General features: G+C 37.1%; 1 protein-coding gene across 2 annotated transcripts; it reads right to left on the bottom strand.

Annotated features, from left to right (window-relative positions):
* Window positions 1–3,200: 3,200 nt before the first annotated feature.
* LOC122073593 (vacuolar sorting protein 39) lies at window positions 3,201–22,433 on the bottom strand. 2 transcript variants are annotated; one of them, XM_042638190.1, is made up of 13 exons: window positions 21,811–22,430; window positions 21,125–21,336; window positions 17,748–17,879; window positions 17,488–17,631; window positions 16,297–16,409; window positions 12,755–13,166; window positions 9,036–9,365; window positions 7,606–7,827; window positions 7,212–7,454; window positions 6,298–6,732; window positions 5,053–5,151; window positions 3,793–3,970; window positions 3,201–3,541 (listed from the first exon to the last, which is right to left on the bottom strand). In XM_042638190.1, the coding sequence occupies exons 1-13, from the start codon at window positions 22,238–22,240 to the stop codon at window positions 3,516–3,518; spliced, it is 2,976 nt and encodes a 991-aa protein (XP_042494124.1). In that variant the 5' UTR covers window positions 22,241–22,430; the 3' UTR covers window positions 3,201–3,515. The 2 variants fall into 2 exon arrangements, with proteins under 2 accessions (XP_042494124.1, XP_042494125.1); XM_042638191.1 differs by lacking the exons at window positions 3,201–3,541; window positions 3,793–3,970 and adding an exon at window positions 3,984–4,911 and having other exon boundaries at window positions 21,811–22,433.
* Window positions 22,434–23,729: the final 1,296 nt, after the last annotated feature.

Genomic DNA, 23,729 nt, shown 5'->3' on the forward strand with positions numbered 1-23,729 from the left:
GTCGAGGCACACTAATCACGCCTTCCTACAAAAAAAAAAAATCCTTCTAAATATTTATCCAATCCAAAAAGTATCCTTGCACAGTCTACAAAATTGTATCTTAAAAAAATATAAAGTAATTAGTTTAGGAAAATATTGGTGTAATCAAATTTATAACGACCAAGTGATGAACATTTTGTCTTAGGGAAAGTATTCTCTTTTTTTGTTTTGTGGTGACCACCATGGTTTGAAAAGTCGGTATCGAAAATGGGATTGATCAAGGTCAATACCGATCCAAATCACCCTAAATCGGAAAAAAATATCCCTAATTTTGCGTTTAAAGTCACTTTTTTACCATTTTACCCCTTGTTCGTATCGATCCAATCCAACCTATTTTAATCGATCTGATCCGATTCTTCAAACCATGGTGAGCACAACCTCTGCCAATGCCCCCTCCTTCAAATTTGTCTCTCTCCTCTGCCCAAATGTGTCATTTCACATGAAAAGAGATAGAAAAAACTAAAACGGAGGTTGCGCTCCCCTACATAGACTATTATCATTCAATTAGAGACAAATAAAATGGATAAACAGGCAAAAAAAACACCAGTGAAATTTCGATGCCCCATGTTTGAGAATTAGAATTGGATTGTTGATTCGACTTCAAAACAAATTTCTTCATAAAAAAATGGAACTCTTTTCTGAAATTCAGATCAATTCAGTTTCAATTCCCAATTCCACTTCCTTCGAACAATGGGTAACCCACAAAATTTCCAATTCCACTTCCTCGAACAATGGGTGACCCACATCAATTTTGTGGTGAAGGATATAACTTTTAGGAGGCAATTTCCCATCACCCACGATGAATTCTTCGTTCACAATGAGTATGAGTGTATTGGGATGGGCAACGAGAATGGTGGAAGGACAGCAACTATGACCCTAGATGGATGAATTTTTTCGTCCCATGGTAATGTGAAGAGTCATGAAATAAGCGGCACCAATAATAGGATGGCATGACCAGCTTTGTGCAGTAAAGAGGCAGAGTAGTTACACTCATGGTTTTCAAGTATCGGTGTTGTTTCATATTGATGTCGGCTGAGACTGATCCCCAATCTTTGACTTGATCTGGATTGGTTATCCATATCGTTTTAAAGGTAAAACAGAAAAAAAAAAAAACATATTTTTTCAAAAAAAACAAGGGGCAAAAGTGACCAATATGCACCGATCCTCTTTGAATCAGATCGATATCGATAGAGATCGATACCAAGAACTAAATCCATGGTTACACTCACCACCTACTACTATAAGATTGACCTTTAATTGATAAGAAAATTCAAGGGTTGTGTCCGGCAGCCAAACAATGTTCTTTCTCCTTACCAGCGTAGGATTCAATAAGAGCGCATGCGAAAGCATCAACAATGACATGATTTCTACATTTCATGGAGGATGGGAGCAATCATTTCCCTCCTATGTCTAATAAAGAGAGAATAGTACGCATCAACAATCATTTTTTCCTAAAAATAATAATAAAGAGAGAATGTTACCAAGCTACATAGTACGCAAGCACCCCGTGCCTATCTCTCTCCTCCCTCCTATGAATTGATATATTTGGCCCTATCATGGGAGGAAAGAGATAGACACAAAGACGCACTAGCATATGCTACACAGCCAGGCATAGAACTCAATCCCTAATAATAATAGCATAAAACAATAATAATAATAATAATAATAATAATGGAAATTTACCGTGCTACCCCTTGAAAAATGCCACGATGATAAGACCACCCCCTTTGTTTCACCAAATTATTCTCAGACCCCCTACCGTTAGTCAATGTTAAGTGTGGAGTTAAAATGACCATTATACTTTGTCATTAAAAAATTCTTGTTTTAACCATTATACCCTCCCCATCCCTACCAATCTCTCCTCCTTCGCTTTCCTCAAACAACTTATTATCTCCGACGCTAACCTCACCGGAACTATCTCCGTTGACATTGGAGACTGCCCTTTTTCAATGCTAACAGGTCAATCCGCAAAGTTGCCACAGCTCTCTGTCGACGAAGAACACGAGCTAAGTCAAATGGGGAACATGCGCTTGCGCCTGCTCCATTTTGAGATGTAGAAAAAGTTTTACCATGATCAACGTACTTCGTATCAACATCGACGAGGACCTCGACATCGATGTCGATGACTGAAACCCACTTTTCTGGTCAGCCTCAATATCAAAAGCTCCGGCAGGCTCCATGCTGCAGAGAACGATGGTGTCGTCGTCGTTGAAATCAAGTGTCACCTCAACATACTCCTCCATCGCCGGCAAAGATGCGCCACTTAATAAATTCCAGGAAACATTTTCTGAACTCCATCGACGTTCGTGCTGCACTACCCCTTATGATTGGAGAGAAGATCGGTAATCCAAATAAAAAGAAAATGTGAAGAATATAATTTCCCATATATATATATATATATATATTTATATATCTTTTTCTCTAGATGCAGCAGCTCCGTGATAATGTCCTTTCTGAGAGATTCTTGGCGCGTTTGGAAACTTCAAACCCATTTATATATCTTTTGAAGAATTTGGGTTAGTGGGCTAAAAGAGCCAAATAGAGATTGAGATTTATAATGGGCCAGATTGAAATTGAGAATTGAGAATTGAAATGGATGAAGAGAAGTAGTAGTAGATGAACTGGATTGCACCGCTGGAGGTGGCGGGTTAAAGCAATCCATATATGCCTATCTTCTGCTGTCGAGGCAGCTGGAGGCGGCAGAAGAAAAGGAGGGGTAATTTTGGGTTAATAAAAATGAGCTACAAATCAGTCTTTTTGAACCTATTTCATAAGGGCATTTTGGTATTTAAAATAAAATATAGTTTCTGACATTAACAACTATAGTATATTCCTTTACAGTGACTGAGGGTAAGGGGTCTGAGAATAATTTGGTGAAACAAAAAGGGTAGTCTTATCATTGTGGCATTCTCCAGGGGTGGTGCGGTAAATTTTAATAATCTGTCACACATTAGTAACATTATATATGATAAAAGTTTTTGGGAGAGGGTTTCGGCTGGAAACGAATCCGTAAATAGTGGGTGGGTTTTTTTTTTTTTTTTTTTTCCTTGCTAGTAGATTCTGCTTGGACTTGGCTTGTTCCTCTTCAGCCCAATCCACCCCTCCCTAGGTCTAGCTTTGAATAAATAAGATCAGCACCGTCTGACTGGAGCAACAAAACATAAAAACAAGAAACATATCATTAAAAATCAAATCCTTGATATTCACTGATTCTAATCTTTAACATATCATGCAGTTGACTAGAGAGATATTCATCATTTACAGATCTCTTTCAACTGCCTTAGTTCAAGCCTTGCCACAGTCAACACCTTATGATCACACAAAAGAAGCCACCTTACTAGTCAACTTCAATGCCAGAAGTGGCATGATTGGATGATCTCTATCACAATCCTTCCAACCAGGTTGGTTTTGTTGCCACCAGAATTTAGGAAAGCATTCTCTCCTTGCAAGAAGCTCTGTCTACATTTCTCCGCACTTCAATCATCTATGGTGAGGTTTAGTCCTGAAAAAAACCAACTCTTCATCATCTAATATTTAAAACTAATCGTGGTCACAGATGCTTGTTTAATTTGATTGTTCAGTTAGGTGATCCCTGCCCTGATTGAAGAAATCAACACCCGGGCTCCTTTTGACACTGAAGGTTTACATGCCAACACGCCACCCACCAAGTTACTTGGATGAACATCATCTCATCAGAAAAAGGAATAGTGGGATTAAGAAAAACCAATCATTTCCACTTCTTTAATGGCGAACCTTTCACTACGGCCTTCATACTCTGCGAATCTCTGAAGCAGACAAAGTGAACAAGTGCCTTTCCATTCGGATACACTGCAAAAACGCTTGTTCCTATTCTTTTGTTGCAAAGAGCACACATGCTGTCCTTACTGATCTTCACTGCCATTCTCCTTTGCTGATAGAATTCACCTTTCACCTGTTAAACAAATCAATTATTTGCTAGAAACATAAGATGGTTAAAATTTATGAAAAAGGCACTCAAAGAGTTACGGAGAATGACATAAAAGACTAAGAATGAGCTAGGCAGCTGGCGAGCAAAGAAAGGAGGCAGGCAGGGCCCTGGTGAGACGTAATTGGTCATTACCATGCCCACAAATGTCTAACAGGAAAGAATGTGAGGACAGAGAGATTCTCTAGTGGGTGGGGGGAAGACTATTATTTGCTTTAACAACCAACATAATATGCGTAGCAACCATGTTTAATTGGGAAAAGGCGTCACTGAGTTGAGTTTCACATGTAGTGACAAGAATAAAATATACAGAAAAGCACAAATGCGCAATTATTAGATACATATCAATCATGTTCATTTGATGAAATTTTAAGGCTTCATGTTAGGCACCTCATATTTGTTCAACAAAGATAGAAAAATGAGGAAGTTGGATAGGTTAAGCTTGCCCTTGTTACTTGGGATAAAGGGATAAAGAGGTTTGACAGAAAACATGGTGAACTTTAGGTTGTACAAGTCAGACTACACTGAATTGTTATGAACTAATAATGGAGAAGTTTTGAGCTTCATCCCAGAATCTTAAAAGACCCTATTTTTCAGGAAAATAGCTATGCGTTCCTTTTTATGGACAAACATGATAAACATTAGCACACCAATGTATCTGGTGGACACACAGGTGGCCCCTGTAAGAAAAGCATTAGACAGGATTTCGGTTTTCCTGCAAGATCTCTTGCATGAAAATTGATCCAGCAATGATTATAGCCAAACCATTATGTAGGCTTGTTCCACAATTTTAGTTTTATTTTCAGAAGGTCCAAATAATAAGTGACATCAAACAGATAATATCATGTAGCTGAAGTAATTTTGGCACGGAAAACCACCCAGGTGATGCACACTGCATGATGGGCACCCTGCCACAAAGATAGCACCATCACAATCATAAATTGTTCTCCCAGGCCCCAAAATGCACTTTTGGCATCACACACCCATCAACCCAAATATACGCATGCATGCATGCACACACACATTTATGTATGTATGTATGTACGTACCTGAAGGTTTTCACTTTGTCTCAAGCTCTTGATCACTGAGAAGTTTCGGTATGCTTCACTGGATTTTTTTAGAAGTTGTCCAAGAAATGGAAGCAGGTTCTGTGACAAAAAAAGAATCTCTTTAGTAATGACCAAGTCCCAGTCCATCAGAATACTATAACTTCATAAAAAAAAGTAGATTCATTAATTCTGCAAAAAAGAAAATTTCTTACCAACATTGCTTGTAAGTATGGTACTTTGAGAGCTTAAAAGAATATGAGAAAAAATTATTCATTCAGACTTGACAACTGGGGACCGACATGGACTGCCAAATGGGAAGCCCATCAAACCCGAGAGGTAGCATATATTTTTTTTAATTATTTAAAAGTATCAAAATTGTAAATATAGGATTCAACTCCAAGAAAATATTAGTGAGGAAAAGAATTTCCATATTCGTCAGTCTTAGTCACGTGGTGGCGGAACACTTCATGTGGTATCTTAAACAGATCAGGGACCACTTAGATGGATGATAGCCCCAAGAACCACATGAGTTGAAGGATTCTGACTGGTCACAGATGGCCCAAGCTGCTCCAAGAAGTGACCCTAAAGCTATCAGGATTAATGCTTATATGGGCCACAGCACAAACATATGCACTTCAGGATCCAGGTAGATTGACATGATATGTGGCCTTGTCCAAGAGTTTGATATCGAAAGAATAATAAAAACCAGGGGAATGGGAAGGAGAGTCATTTAAACTGTATCTTGTGAAGAATAAAACAGTAGCACAAGTAAATATCTCTTAGCATAAGGAATCCTCTTCCCCAACGCTGTGTTTAAATGAACAAAGTAAAGCAAAATAAAAGAAATATCTTGAAGAAAGTTTTGATTTTTGAAGGTCCCATTAATTTTTCCATATCCTTTTTATTTTCTACCAAGGAGGGGAGGAATTGAGCATTCAGTTTGCAAGATCTTGCATAGATTTCATGATTTCTAATTTTATACTTTATGCCATTAACATTGCATCTTCTCAATAAATTTTCAAGACTCGAACAAATTTATCTCATAAAGTTTCTTAAATTATGTGCCTTAATTTTTTTTCTTTTATTGTCACCCCATGGCAACTAGATGCAGCTATATTTCATCAGTGAATATCTTTCCCCATGTGTATGTGAGTTGTACAGTCCTGTTGGAAGCAATGTAGACCCACAAATAGGAGAAAAACAAAAAGGTGAACGATAGTGTTCATATTAAAGCTTAACCAGTACCTGTAATTTCGTTTCTCTAGGTAAGAGTTTTAGAGCCTGAGCTCCATTGATTCTATCCCATCTTTGGCTCAACAGACCCACGACCTCATCAAGCATAATGGTAGGAACCCCTTCCTCACATGATTCATCTCCATCACCATTGCTCTGTCCACTGTCAGTATTGCTGAGGCTGATTCTAATATCATCTGCACCCTCTATCTCAGCAATTTTCTTGGCAACACGGCTCCCTTTAGTTTTAATTGAGCCAACCTTCTGAACATGCTTAGGTGCCACATTCATGGCTTGCCTTTCAAACTCTTTAGTTGTTGTATTGGGATTAAGATAGATTTGCAGAAGAGTGAGATAGATATTACTTTGAGATTTTGAAGACAGTTGATTCTGTCCAGCCTCATAAACACGATCACAGTAGGCGAGCGCCAATTCAGGAACATGAAGCTGCAAAATTCTCAACCAAGATGAGCATAAATACTAATAGGCATAAAATGTTAGAAAAGAGCTTCTTCTTTTTTTTTGGGGGGGGGGGGTGTGAATAGATGGGATTGGGGCTGGCCGGAACAATTTCTTGTGGGAGGATTAAGATCATTAGATGGGTCTAGAACTCAATGATGCAAAAGGAAATGGATCCAAATTTCACTTGAGAAAAAAAGAAACTTCGCTCTAAGTAGGGCTAGTGCTCATTGCAGGTTGTTCTACCGATAATGCATATAATGAAGCACAAAGTGGTTAGGCACAAGCACAAACATTGGTAGCAACCATGCGAGCGGTGTTTCAACATGCAAGTTGTGCAAAACACCATTATATTTATTAAGTGAGAGGCTGGCATGAAAATACATTTTCAGATGATGAGTGATGAGTCATCATTGATTTATAATCACTCTGAACTAGAAATTAGTTTCAATGCAGAAAATTAGTACCTTATGAACATAAAGACACAATGCAAGCTGATGCTTGTTCAATTTCCCCAACAGAATTGCACGCTCCTCATATAAAGCATCCACTGGAAGACGCTTTAACAAGCCCTCTGGATTATATCCTGAGACACTCTCTAAAGCAAACAATAGCTTCTTCCGTGTTGGTGGATAAACTTGCTCATCCCACATTTGCTGAGTAGTTAGATCAGCATACCAATCAAGTACTTCTGAGAGATAAATTTGCACCTATCAGACATTAGAAGCAATAAACATGACAATGGTTTCACATTCAACCCAACAACAAGAACAAAAACGAGATGATAGTGGATTTCCAAAGACAAGTAAATATTATTTTGTAAGTATTAGAAGGAATTTGAATAAGCGGAAAGCCTTTCACCATTTCATTCTGAAGATTCCCAGGAATCTCATTTTCCTTCAGAGCAGCCACAAGTTCTAAATATTTCGCCTGCATACTGGGCATATGCTGTTTTAGGTAAGAGTTGACCAAGTCTACCGGAACATTTCCAGACAAAAAGAGCTCAATAGTTTCTGTTGGACAGCTTTCAAGAACAAGCATCGAGAACTCCAAGACAAGCATAGGATCAGTTCCACAGAGCGGCTGTAGAAGAAAGCCATCAAAATCATGTCAGAAATCCAAGAATAAAAACCCCCACTCCTTGCACATGCAATTATATTTCTTAATTATGAAGTTCTTAAAACAATGGATCCCTTCAAAATATACCAACTTTAGTATGGGTAGAAGCAGTAGCAAATCATGAACCTATCTGTTAGCATGTGTCAAGAAATTTAGTGGAAAGAAAAAGACAGAAACAAATGAAATCAAAGATGTTTTTCTATAACTCAAAAATCAAATTCTGCAACATTTCAACATAATCTAAACAACTATTTAGGATAGAAACCAAAGATAGTGACACAAAGAGATACCTGAATGCAGTCAAAATTATATAAGGGAAAAAAGAAAAAAAAGAATCACACGAACTGGTAAATACGTTAAAGACAGGTTCTGACTAAAGGAGCAAATGATGATAAATGAAAAGGAAAAACACCACCCTCTTCCCAAGTTCAGTCAATCTAGAAGCTGTTTTCCCCCAAAGATCTATTTTCATTGAATTGCGATTGGATGTTAAAAATATTATCTAGAGAGATAATGATTGTTGAATTCTTCAAAACAGTCACTGCAGACTATATCACATGCTTCCATATTCTTAACATTTTCAACAACCTTATTGTTACAACTGCTCATCACAAAATCTTGAACACTTTAAGGGGTCACGAGACTCACAACAATGTATATCAACATCCCCTTGCATGTGCAGATCTGCACACACACACACATGTGGCAACAAGTGTACACCACATAGGCGCACAACAGCACACAAAATAAACTCCTCTCACATTCCAAGGATCAAACTCCCGACCTCCTGGATCTGTACCATGTTACAACTGCTTATCTCAAAATCTCAAGCTGTTAAGTAAGGGCCACAATAATGAACACACACACACATGGTTTTGCATGTGACACCATCACATGGTGACACCATCACATGGTGGCACCATGCGATGGTACGAAGGGTACAAGACGTAGGGGCACAAAAACGCACAAAACAAACTACTCGCATCTACCAAGGATTGAACACCCGAGCTCCTGATACCATATTACAACCGGTTATCCCAAAAGCTCAAGATGTTAAATAAGGACCATAACAATGTAAATAACCACTATAAGGCATAAGCTTTCTGAGAACCATACATAAAAAATAAAAAAAAGAAAAAGAAAAGAAAGATTCAACATATGAGCAAATTTACCTTGAGATACTCAATAATCATCTCTGGTTTAAACTTTTGGGTGGGCTCACATTGTGGTTGTTCTGATTTTGACTCTTTCACTAGTTCATTCAGAAGTATGAGAGCTTCACGGTGCATTCCATTGTACTTGTAGAGTTCTAACAGCACAGTGTATAAATTGTTTTTACGCAGAAATTCCTCACATATTTTTATATCACAGTAATTGGGAACTTTCAGTAGCTCTATAGCAGCTGAAGATTGCCCAGTGAGTATCAGAGCTTGGATCAGTGCTGTATCCAATGTTGCTGCCATATCCCTGGCCACTAAGCTAATATGGATATCATGATGACCCTGAGGAAGGAAAAAGAGGGGGATGGGCAATTTGTAATTAAGAGAGCATGAATTGTCAAGGGTAAAGCTCAGAAAACTGCAAAATATTTAATGTAACGACTTAACAAAAAAATGTACAACATATTTGGATTATGATATAGAAAACAGACTCATAATATGATAACATTGTAAGCAAACCCATGATAAAAGTCTAGCTAATGCCAGATCAGGATATAGAAATTTTGCTGCTGAAACAGAATACATTACAACTATAGGAATAACAAAGAAGATGGCAGGCATTGAAAGATAAAATAAATATAGGATTTCTCCAAAAAGCTCAAAAGCTAGAAAAGGGTATGCATATGTCAATTTCAAAGATAGAAAAAAGGTATTGGACAAGTTGATCACCCCAAATCCTTACCATGACACATGTTCCATTCATTGTTATAGTAACTAGTAAGAGATATTGAACATATGAAACTAGTAAATTATGATAAGATATACGAAAGATGTTTAGACATGCCTTTCCAAAACAGAGGATCCTGAGATATACAGTGTTCCAACTTTACAGATACAGGTGATATCTACACCAGAAGGGTTCAATATAAATCAGAAGTGATTTGGGAGCATGCCACCTTCTCCCCAAGTAACAGTTAAGCCGTTAGGAACTTGTATGAATTTACAATAATTTCCAACTAAAAACAGAAGGATAAAAAAGAAAATCAAAAGCAGGTCGAACCCATACGCTGTCCTATTTTTGCTTACACTAACACAAACAGATCCTGCAACTTGACTACATCCATGTCATGAAGGAATAACATGTAGTCATGAATATGTCGGCTGTCGCCCAATAACACTTCCAGTTACGTTCCAGCACGAAAAAGAAAACCAAAAAGGAAAAAATATATATATCAGCTTGTTTGGAGAAAAGAACAGTATAAGCACGATTTGCATTGCATGAAATTTGCAAATGATTCAATAATCAGGATGTAAGTTTTTGCACATTGCATTCATAACAAATTTTTTGCAGATCAGGCACAGAATGAACACATCATATTCTCAAGTCTCAACAGACATTACGAGTTTTACCCTCATCTTCTTTTCTTGTTCAGTGCTTAACCTTAGTCAATTGAAGACTTGAATATTCTACATTCTCATGTTCAGATCTGCTATGGGCATTGGATGCCCAATTTCATTAACCTAACTTATTGGTCATGGTATAATTCAGGACTTGCGTGGGAATCAACTTTTACTTCAACTAAATAAGAATTGAAGTTCATCCCAACTGGGAAGGTCTTGGCGAATGGTTGATGAAATCTCTTGTATTCCTTGAGGCCAGATCTTATGGAGGTTTTTTTGGGCAGAAATTTGGCAAATATGAAATAACGGTCCTGAGTATGATGAAGCCAGGGATGGGATATGATGGCAAGGGTTCATCAAAAAGCATCTCCTGGTTTATAAAGAGGGAAGGGAATAAAAAAATTACTCTCACTTTAAAGGGAAATTGTTGGTCGAAGATCTTTTGACCGAAATTTCGCAAAATTATTTCGGTTTGAGGAACCTTGAAACAAAAAAGGGGTCGACTCTGCAGCCATTCCAGATTTCAACCAAAACTTCAGCATTTTGGCAAAAGTTTCGAGCTTATACCCTCTTTCACCTGAGAACTCCAGAGCTACTAGAAAACCTCAAAACTTTTTCCAAAGTCCTTCATTTTTCTACCAAATCAAGACTTGGTGGTCAATTGTGGAGCTTTTACTTCAACGTTTAGGTGGATTTGAAGCATCATTTGGCCAAAATTTCCCAATTATCAAATTTTCCACCTATAAGGATGTTGTGATGCACTTCAAGAGATTCTTCAAGCAAAGGATAACATGGAGGCCATATGTCCTATGGTCCATAGTCAAACTACCATTTTGGGTGTTCTGTTTTACAATCTAATGTATCAAACATATGTAAACATGCTTAAACAGGTAATCCCTAATAATTGGCTATAATGACACTTTTTGAAATTGGTATATATTAAATGGCTTTTATTCATTCTTAACATATTTCAATTGCTTCTATTTAATGTTGTGTTTTCTAGTATTAAATTATATATGGAATAGGTTATACAAGAGAAAGGGCACCAAAAACACAAAATGTATAGTACCAACCTAGGGTCTGAAGCCAAACTCATTTTGGGTGATTTTTTTTTTTCTTTACAATCTATGGGTTCAAATATGTTTAATGATACTTAATTAGGATTTTCCTGAAGTTGCAGACCAAAATAAGACTATTTGACCACCGAAATGGCCAACCTTTTTTGTAACAAATTTTGACCGAAATTCGAAATAGGTCGAAATCAAGATCTCAAACTATGTTGAAGATTGGGCTGCTGCTGCATCAGCAACCTTGAAACCCAGCTTCTCTCTGCAATTCCTCACCCCTTCTTTCAACAGCCTGAACAGACTCCTCAACATCCCAAACAAAATGTTCTCTATGTCTAGGGTCGATGTATACCTTGAACAGATAGGCTTGGAGGAGTTGTTGCCATAATCAATGTTGGATTAAGCAGCAGTAGGAGTGGAAGTCTGTTACATCCCCTTGCGCTCATGGTTCCTTGTCATTAAAGGTGTTTGCTCATGAGAGAAATCTGCACTTACGCTCAGGACAAACTGTTAATCTATTAAAATTCACAACATTCGCTCAGCCACTACTCGGGAGAGAAGGTGGGGTGCACCCGAACATGGGAATTTTTTTCTTCTTCTCGTGCACAAGACTTCCATGATTCGAGTGAAAGGATTTTGGTGTTGATATTTTCAACCCAATGATTCTGTCAATCATGAATGTATGTAGATTCCTCCAAATTGATAGATCATGAATAACCGAAAAAACCAATTTGTACTGAGTGCACTGCTCTTTCCCTCCTCTTCTTCTAATTTTTGGGTGCCCCCAAATCGACCCCTATTGTAAACTTTGTTTCAATCAATGGATCCTAACATTACTTTGTGATTCATTGGTGTTGGAAGCTATCAGCTATCTTTTGGTAAATTTTTGAACAGTTATTCAGTTTTCAACAAGGGGTTATAAGACTCATGGTTCGAGAACTTGATTGAAACATAACCAAGTATCGACCCAGGTCGAAACGAAACCATAGGGATTTAAAAAATCACCTGTTTCGACCTAGTTTTGACATGTTTCGACCGAAACATGGGAAATTTCGCATGTTTCGACCTGGTTCGACCATTTGGGTTGAACCAGGTCCTATTTAAGTGCTTTGAATAGGAAACCAGCCACTGTTTTGAACATATTTCGACCTTCACAAGAGCATTTTCTCTCCCAATTAAGACTTCGCAATCATTAAATAATTAACAAAAGTTAATTATTGGAAGTTGACAACAGCAATCAAACAAGTTCAAGCAGTTATCTACCTTATTTGAACCCTTAGACCAGTTTCCCATAGCAGACGAAACTACGTCTTCTGTTCTTTCGTCATTGGCTTTGTCAATTATGGTATATCTCTTCTTCTGTAAGAACTTAACAAGTGCCTTGAGAGTATTGTGGCTCATTTTTTTAGACTCAAGAATAGCATATTCATCAGATTCAAATTTCTGTGGTTGAGATAAGGATTCCATATCATCTGAGACATCAGAAGGAACTCTGGAGAGATGTGAAGCATCCCATGCAAAGTCAGTCACATTCCGCAGCTCAGAAACATCCACTGGTTTTGGAAGAACAATAGATGGATACAAAGAGAGTACGTAGGTTATATCTACTTGAGAAGCATAAAAGTGTTCCATAGCCTCTTCATAGCTTCCATTGTCAAACAGATAATGCCCATATCTGAAACAAACAGCATCCATTGTCAGATAACGCTGGATAGCATTAGATTCTGAGTTTCCATTGGCTTGATGTAATCTCAATGAAATAGGAGTATTTTAAGAAGATATGCATCACTGCATATAAATGTATTCACAGAAATATGTGGATGTTTAGAAATGAATTTATCACCCGTACATGTGTAGCTTCTTGGTATATAGAACAGAAAACAACAATAATCATAGCCCATTTTCAACAAAACCATTAATTTTAGGGTATTACACTCCAGATATGAAGGCTCTAGATCACTGCATGCATTGAATGGTAAAAAGAGTCACCTCATTTTGTTGGCTTGTATTATGGTCTTCAGTTGCTCGAATTTGCAGTGGCAAAACAGAGAAAGCTCAGATGCAGAAATCGACTGCAGAACTCCAAAGTTAAGGATCTGGTGGTTAAAGCAAAGAAGCTTTCATTTTTTGTGCAGTTTACTCCCTACGGAGTCATTGGACCCAAGCATTAAACATCTAGTTCTGCCCCATAGAGATCCTCAGCTCCCAAACCATCTCAGAAGTTAGGACCATAGCTTTGAGCTTCTTCAACGATATCCCCATTGTGTCTTTTAATCAGTAAGTTTTAAGCTAATGTCCTACTGAAATATTGCTTTTGTAGAGAATACTTGTATCTTTGAAGGTATTCTTGTTATGAACTTGTAATTTGTTTTGGAAGGGTGATGATTCATTGTACTGAGGAAGGGAACTCTGTCAACCCTAGATTTGATATAAATTATTAGCATTGGAGAAGAAACTCAAAATTAGCTCTAATCCTTTATTTCTATCAGTTATTCTCCTCCTCTTCTTTCCACTTATTTTCCCAAACCCTATTAAAATCCACTTCAACCAAGTCAGTATCAATGTAGAAACAGTCCAAGGGACGTTGGGCAAGAAGCAACCACTGCCTACAAGCCCTTACCCCTAATTAGAATTTATAACTACTGATATCCTCAAATATAAAACGCGCAATCCATTAGTCTTACCATTCCTATCTATTACTAAATCTCCAGAAAGTCGAGGTGAAACCAAGCCATCCAGTATCAGTCCCCAATTTGCAGAAATATTAATCTGTGAAGTTATCCATCTTTGAAAGTCATATCAATTAATCAATCAAAAAAGCCTCATCAAACCCTTTTGTTTCTGCTACTGATATCTTCTCCTGCCATTTCTTTCTATCTGGGATCATTTGTTAAAGCTTAAGTTGTGAGAGCTTTAACTACCTCACCCCCCCCCACCCATATTTTTCTGCCTTATTCTTACTCATGCATGTTTAGTCCATTCACTCCTTTGACCAGTGCAATCATTGCTCCTTCATTGTAGACGATCATACCATTTCAGACTGCATTCAAGTTGACAATCCAAATGCCCAGAGTCGATGCCAGAATTCATCACAAAACATATGATCTGGCTGGCATTGTGAATGTCAATAGGACTGCCTTTGAATCACACTCTTGTAAATTCGTCAAAAATTGAATTACTTGAGAGACAAGAGTTCATGTTCACCTAATTAATTCAAGATATCTAGAGAATATTTAAGCAATAAAGAAAAGAAAAATAAAAAGTAGAAAACATATTATAATGCTCAGAAAGATCTCCAGGTACTTTGTAAGTAATATAAAAATATAATGTCATTTCGATACTGATCAAACTTTGTTGTGCCAAGCAAGGGGGCAAACAGCAAAAAAAATTGAAGCTATTTGTTTTTTGGAACTGAAGTGCTCAATCTTGTATGAGAAATAAAATGGTACAAAAGTATAAAACTGGATCCGATAACCCATATAACCGTATCATAGTGATCCAGTTGCAAAAGGACTTCAGTTCATAAGAAAACAATTGAACTATGCAGTAGCACTCCAGAATGGTGTTAGATCACCACCATGAAATAGCAGGCTCTCAGCCTTCCAATTGGCCCGAAAAGGTCTGTCTTATTCTTTTTTTTTTTAAGGCAAGCATACTTGCAAATGGGAATGCTTGACATTAATACTCTTATTTTTCCTTTTTTTCTTTTGTGGGGGTTCAGTGTGAGGATAGAGGCTACCCTTTTCCTTTTCGTATGCCAGTACACATAACTATAAGAAAACAGAACATAAGTTACACTATTACCATAGTTTTTAAGGTGCTGCTAAGGCGTCGCCTTACTAGCGCCTTGGCGCTGATGCGGTCTAGAGATAGTAAGGCGGTGCTCTGCCTTATGTGAAGTGGCGCCTTATGCTTTTTTTTTTTTTAACACATTTTAAAATTACTTGATGAAGATTCCAAATATAGATTTTTTATTAGTAGGTGTATGGTTTTGTTAACACTTGAGATGTGCGGGATCAACTTTACTCCACTAAAAATAACGGAAACAAACAAAACAAAAACACGATTCACAAACGGGGTTTGGATTTTGTCAAGGGTTTTAAGAAAGGGCTTTGAGAAGGAATCAAGGAACAAGGAAGAACCACTGATCTAGGCGACTATTTTGCTCCGGCAGCGGTGAGCTTCATTCTTCTTTGACAGGAGTAGAAATATAGTGGATGACCTTAGGGCTTAGGCACTCATTTTAGCATCATAGAAGTAAGTATAATAAATACTTGTATTTTTTTATTTCTTTTCTTTATATTTATAATTTTGTTTCATAATTATGTATTTATATTATATGTTAATATGATTATGATGATTGATGATTGATGATTGATGATTGAATATTGATGATTGATGAAGATGAACTTAGTTTATTCACTTTATTGATTTGTTTTCTTGATGAATATCTTACATTGGTATGAATTTGAACCTTTAATATTTATTTAACATATGAGTAATAGGATTCAACTAAGATTTGAGCCAAATAGATTGGTTTTATAAAAAAATTACACAGGAACGCTTTAGTCAATAAGGCGACGCTTTATGCCCCCGCCTTATCGCTAAGGCGCTCCAAAAGACCCTCAAACGCCTCCATCGCCTTGCCACCTTAAAAACTATGACTATGATACTTTGGCGACTAAAAAAATCAAAACAATATTCACAGGTCTTAAAGGTCACTAAGACTATAATTTATTTAAACTATATAACAGTTTAGTACAGAAAAAAAAATGATTAAAATGAATATTTTGAGGACATAATACCTGATATGAATGGATGCCTCCTTCGCTGCTCGAAGGCTTGAATCTTCTGGTGGAAGTAGTTTACACAAAGCCAAGGCTTCCTCAAAATTAGCAGATGCTGTTAATTGTATAATCTGTGCGCATTACAAAAGACCAAAACCTTCAGAAAATAGAAATGATACCTAACATCTTTCTAAAATAAGATGAGCAAAAGACAAGTGAGGCGCTATCATCTCCCCCCAGACGAAGTACAGGAACCCACTTAATATTTGAATACACCCATACAAACCACAAAACCAAACTTCATCTCAAACATGCATTCGCTTTTCTTCTCCCATCAGAGAACTCAAGTAGAAAAGATCCATAATCTTTAGGCTAATGTAAAAGGTTCTTATCAGTCAAGTATACAAAGCCAAGAATATTGTGTTAAAAAACTGTTGACAATTTCATAGTAATTTTTTTTGGATTCAAAAGCAATTCAGTTCTCTACATAATACACGGTAACCAATGACCAAAAAATGAGCATTTTTATTAAAGACTTTTGAAATGAATAGTCTCTTCCAAACTTTCCATGTCAACTTCAACCCACAGAAATCTTGATAAAGCCAATAACCCCAATTGAGAAACACTACTGTATTCAAATCAGGGTTTCAAATTCTGCCAAAATTGCATTCTGATGTTGGGAAGTTTAAATTAAATGATACTTACCTAGATTGAAATTTCATAAAAAAAATTACATCAATATGCTTAATTTGTTGAAATTTTAAAACTTATCCAATTTATGGGGATTATGTATGCATATTTAACTATAGGTATAAAATTGTACCACAAGTGGGATTACAAGAAATAAAAAGTACAACGTAGGAAATTTATTTTTTTTCTGCTCTTTTTTTCTATTTAACTGGTATCCCTATATCCCATGCATTATTTAAAAATTAAATGGCTTCATAATGAATCTACCTATATCTGCTCCATATTCATTCTGTTCATGATCCTAGTTAAGATTCTTTCCTTGCAATGTGTGCGCATATGTGTGCCAAATATTATTTTTTCATTGCAAAGATATGGGGTTTTTTTTTTTTTCTTTTTTTGGGAGGGGAAGGGGAACAATTGTGATTTCAAAAAGAAAAAAACTAAATTCTTTGAGAGACTGGAAAGTTCTTTTTACATGTTATAATCAGATAGTTTTTGCATAAGAAAAAAAAAATTTACCTGTGCACCAATGGGGACTGGGAACAAGCCATAAATAGAATTATCTAATGCAATAATAACAGAGCCGTTGCTTTGGACAAGATGATGAACATTGCTAAGAACAACAGTCTGAACCAATGGATAAGGAGCATGGAGAGACCGAATCTGCAATCATCGAATATTAGAATGGAAATGCATCAATACACAGTTTTTCAGAAAAAGAAAAAAATACTCTATTCATAAAGAACCCTGTTCTTGCTCAGAAAAAGTGCCCAAGCTACCTCAATGTATTTTGGTAAAAGGGCGACTGCATATGGCTTATGGATCACAACCACTGAAGGGGCATCAGACCAACATATCCTGCCTCTTTGAATTAGTTTCCCATTTTGGTCTACAAAAACTCCTATGTTATCCTAAAGTCAGAAAGAACACGTTAAAGTGTTAGAAACACTCACAAATTTGCATTCAGAAGTTAAATTAAATTGATTGTACAATTCACGTTATTCCCTGCACTGATTGTAAGCACTAGACCCCCCATCCTTCCACCGATTAAATTGGTAATATCAAAAAGCCCCCACCCATCTACACCAAACCAAATTAACTATTGCTAGGGCAGAAAGTCTCTCAATCACTTCCATGTACAAACACATCTAGGAAAAGGAGTTATGAATCTTATGACTCAAATAAATTTTACTTCCATAAAAAACTATGAAGTATGGAAGTCCCCCGTCCCAAATTCATCTTTATGATATTTCTTTGTCCCTCAAATAAATTTTATTTCTGTGCATTCTTTCTTAGTTGAGAGGCAACAGACTTCCATTCCCTAGAAAATTTCAATACCCAAATTTACTGGTTATTTTCCTTTTCTTTTTAAGATTATGTGTCTTTGGTCTGTGTAAATCGTGTAGATGCTCTCTATTATTGATCAAGGCATGAAAATGTCAAGAGATATTGTCAGCATCGTACAGTCTAACACCTGCAGTACATAATGAAACAGTAGGCGATATCAGTATTTCATTCAATTCCTACTAGTAGGTCAAAAAATGATATATGTACATGTGATATTTTAATCCCTTGTTATAAGATATCATGATGACACAACAAGGATATCTTGTCACATCATGGGCAGTAAACATGCAATGGGTGGTGGCCTGTAAATGGAGACTTAGATCAGCATTAAATGTCAATGGCACCCAAAAGGATTCCTGGCTAAGGGCCATTCTTATATTCAAATAACCATACCAGCCTTTGCCATTAAACAAAAGCGTTGATTAAAGGACTCAACATGATAGGATGCCTAAGGATTATAACATTATACCAGGAACTGGTCTAGGCAACTTAATTCAAAATCTGGAAAGTGTCATGCCTAATTCATATTTTAGGACCTAATACCCTCTCTTCTTAACTTCACCTTTCATTCTTCGGGGCTCCATCAGGTTGCAAGTAAGTGAACTTAAAACAAAATCAAAATGGATTTTTTTCAAAAATTACCAATGGTTGTTAAACAAACTCAAAAACTTACTAAATATAGTGACAAAATTAACTTCATTTTTCAACCAAATTAATCAAATCTGAATAGGAAAATATTACATGGCTAAGGAATCCATTTGAAAAGCACATTTGTTAGCTTTAAATAAAAAAAGGGTGTACACCCGAACCTCGGTAAGGGAAGCACTTGGTCCAATGGTAAAGGTACGAATGTTGCGACTTGGTGGTCGAGCAGTCCCCTCACCATAAGGTACGAAAAATTGTTAGATTCAATTTTAAAATAAATGAAGATTCAAAACGTTTGTTCCTTCAATTTTTTGAAAATCCTTAATGTCTGCCCATGAATGCTTCTTAAGTTGCTAGATTATTTATGTAGCATCCACTTGAGGCTCCTCAAGGCATTACTTTCTTCATTTTACAATTAATTCATCTTCTCTAAGTGTCCTTCTACCTATATAAATAGAGGGGGCTTTAGCATTTTGAGTATCGATCAATCAAGTCCCCGTTATGTCATTTGTGTGCATGTTCCTGCTATTCTTTGGTTTTAAATTTGAAAGTTTTATTATTATGCGTGTTTTTCCTTTTAGTTTGAGCACAGTCCTGTTGTACTCAAAGCCAAAGGGGTCTAGTAGTTGAGTACACAATTATTAGGGGAGTCAGTGGGATATTTTATCTTGGAGGCCGATTCGCAATACTCCAAGTGACACCCATATTAGGTGTCTACAGTCTTAAGAATAGTGTCAAGTAACACGGCTCCACCTGCCAGTTTTTCTAACAATTTATGCTACAGGTTTCTAGAGAAATAGTTTGAAAGCTCTTTTACCATACCTTGTAATTCCTATAGTTCTTAAGATGGTAGAAGCTCCCTATGGTGCAATTGATAGTATTGCGAATAGGCATCCACGATAAAACAACACACTGGCTCCCTTAATAACTTGACTATTATCCTTCAAGTACTACAGAGTTGCGTTCAAAGTAAATAGAAAACACCCACAAGTATGGACATGTAAAACTCAACAAAAAAACCAAGAGAAGCAAGAATAACAACACAAATACACGGACGGCTCAAAAGGAACTTGATTGATGCTCAAAAGGCTAAACCCCCCCCCCCATATTTATATAGATAGGAAAACACATTGAGAGGAGGAATTAAAAAGAGACCTTAAAAACTAAAGAAAATAATAAGATTACGCAAATATTCTCTAACAAATGAAGAGATTAAGAAGCACTTATGGTGAGATTCAAAATACCGGTAAAACGATAAAAACAAAAATAAAAAAATAGTATGAACACATTAGAATGATAGAACACATCGTTGTAAATGTCTTTCGGACATGAATTTACACTAGGTCTGATAGGACATGCTACAAGGTACGGATAAAATCAAACTTCTCAAACATTTCCTCATTGGTGTAGCCATTTGACTTACCATCCATATCCTACCACTTGAAGTTGTAGTCATCATTTTTATATTAAGGACATTTTTGTTTTTTCACCATTTTAGACTCATGAATGTTTAGAGAATTTGCCTGTAAAATTCATCGGAAGATTCCTCACTCCCTCCATCCACTTAAATCAGTTCTTAGTATGAAACACAGTTCACATAACCCTATGTGACATTAGTCTTGGTCAATTAAGTATCTTATAACTTATCTTTTTGTTCATTGTGGTGAGCATTGTTTTCCACATCTAATTCAAAATAGGCATACTATGATAGCTGTAATCAAGTTATCTAATGACTTTGTTTTTACCCTTTGAACCTAATTCCAAAGTTCTCTTAACATATACCTTAAGCCAATTCATTTGGATGTCTCATGACTAACTTTTGTGGACCGAGGCTTTGTAAGAATGTCTCTCTAAATTTACAAAGTCAATAGCAATGGTTGAGAGAATATATAAATAATGGTTCCAATGCTATATATCAACTTTGTAAATAGTCAGAAGCATTCCCTTCCAATCCCCAGGCATATATTTCCAGAAGTATCTATTTTTTCCCCTTAAAGTAACTCCACTTGTAACCAGGAGTGTGATAGTTACCTCATCATAAATAGAACAAAGATACATGGGAATGTAATCATCTCCGACTAGGTCTTGAAATATTTGATAATTATAATGGATCTTAGATGGGCCGACGATAAAAAGTAGGAGTAAAAAAGCAAAGAAGTAAAACCTTTCCAAGAAGAAGTTCCCCAGAAGGAAGAGGGACCACAAGAGGAGGGGCAATTCTCCCAGGTGGAAATACCACACATAATGCACCATTTGTGGCATTCAGTATCTTGTATTCCCTTCCAATCCCCAAGCATATATTTTCACCACACCAAGAGATTGATTTCACCAGATCAGGAACACCGAAATCTTTCACCTCCACAAATCCCCGACCACCTATAGTCAACTAGAATTAGAACACCAATAATAACTCACATAGAAGAGCACATCATCCAAATCCATTATCAGCAGTGAATTCTAGAACCTCCATAGACAAAATGAGATCTACCCAAAAAAAAAATACAAATTAAGAAAAAACCAGGGTTCAAGAAAACGCAGTAAGAATTCACAATCGTAAAGCAATAGTTCAAAATTTCTTTTTGGATGAATCCGTTTTTTCAGAGTAATTCGGCGGGAAGCAACCCGGAATTCTTGTTGATGGAAAAGCCCTCGGCAAATCACCACCTTGGATGAGGCTGGCGCGGTACACGACTGGACTTTACGTTGCCCGGTGGTTCCACAGCACGTTATCGAATTCAATAACCAAAAAGGCAGCTAGAAAAAGTTAAAAAAAAAAAAAAAGCACCTGGACTGTTGGAGAATTATAACCTAAGGTTGCCCCGAAATTGAAGATAGAATTAGGAAATTTACCATCGTGCCTGAAAATGCAGATCCTCTTCTGCCTCGCGAAACATAAGAACCCTTTGCGATCATCCCAGGCGTAGACATTAGCACCTTTAGCCTTTGTTATAACGGCGATTGACTCCAGACTGGGAAGCCGATGAACCGCAATTGATTCAGATAGGGATAAGAGAAGCTCTCTCGATCCTGACACTTCCATGGATACCAAAGCTTTCTTCGAGAATCCAATCACAGTTCTCTGCAAAACGTAGGTTTCCTTACGCATCCCTAGGTTTACCTGGTATTCGGACATATCGGAAACGGACGATTCTGGGGTATATATCATCAGAGAGCCATCTGCGCAACCTAAGAGAAGCTTGACACCATACGAAACAATTGCCTCGATCTTCGTCGAGCAATCATTTATGAGCTTCCATGAATCATACGCATTGTGCACCATTTCTGAATTCTCTCCTCTTCTCCTTCCAAATGCCTAAACTGGAACCCTTTCGCCTCTGCTCTATCCCTTTTATCTCTCGCTGTCTGAGTCTCGGCGGAGCCCCATCACTGAGTCACAGTTGTACATAGACGACGATTCGTGTTTCGTTGTTGCGGGTCCCACTTTTCCATTCTTTTGAGAACCGCCGGACAATTAGCGCAATCACTTCAGATTTCCACCGAGAAGTGGAAGGTAACGGCTTGAAACTAATAAAGAGAGGGAACAGTTACCTGATCTGCCAGTCTGGGAACCCGTTGATCAGTTCGTGTTCGGATCCAACTGACGTCAACTAACCACATGGCACCTCAACATCGGTGTCGCAATCCTCTGACAGCTCCATTACTTTATGGGGAGGAGGCCCACACACTCCCTGACCCAAAATCACCACGCTCCTTCCAATAATTGGTTTTAGGTACCGGGAATGTAAACGGCTGATCCTTATATCAGTATCGGTCAACACTGATATCGATACCTGACCGAGACTATATTGGTGAACGATACGGACATGAGATTTAATGTTAAAATATCCTATGGTGAGGTCGGAGCCAGAGAAGCTGGCAGCTATTCTTAATGAAGGGGATAAAGGTATGGAATTTTAAATGATTTTAAAATTGCTGATTCAAAATATTGTTTGTCTGCCAAAGATTTGGTTGTGTCTTTTCTTAATAGCCACCAAATTTAATATTATAAGATAACAAATATTGTTTTAATTTTTTTTATATAGATACATTATAAAGGGATAAAGGAAAAGTAACTATTAAGACATTCGAACTCAAGACCTACTAGTGAGTGTGGACTTAGGGCACCATCATTTTGGAGGCAATCTTTGGTGGTGTTTTTCTTCTATTATATATAGAGAGAACATATACTCATTTTTCTCAATAGTTTTGCGGATAATCTTAAATTATTTTTTCTCTTTAACTTGGTTTTCTTTATATACGTATACATACTCTCTTTCTCTCTCTAAAATAGTAAAGAAGAATATGATGTGAACCAATCCAACTAGTGTCGAGGTCACATAGGTGCCGAAGATGACCCGCGGCAGTGGGGATGGGGTGGTGATGGTGGAGGAGAAAGGGATAAATGCAGAGGGTGTAACATGGTTGAGGGAGAGAAAAATATATTGACGAACAAATGAACTGTTAGAATATTTTTATATATGGTAGGAAAGATTCCATTATAGTCATAAGTAAAAAAGAAGAATTTGGATCTTGCACGTATGTTCACTTGGATGTTCATGAGATGATCCAACTCCTATTTCACTTTCTACTATTAGAAAGATGAAAGAGATAGGTGTTGCATCGTCACATGTATTTCTATATGCATACATGCAGCAGACCCAAATTACTCAAAATGGCTCCGTGAAATGCAAATGACTCTATAGATGAGTTTCACGCTTCCATTGACCCCACGCACGCATAGGGACCACGCTACTCCACCACAGGAAGTG

The sequence above is a fragment of the Macadamia integrifolia genome, chromosome 3, assembly GCF_013358625.1.
Source record: "Macadamia integrifolia cultivar HAES 741 chromosome 3, SCU_Mint_v3, whole genome shotgun sequence".
NCBI classification, from domain to species: Eukaryota; Viridiplantae; Streptophyta; class Magnoliopsida; order Proteales; family Proteaceae; genus Macadamia; species Macadamia integrifolia.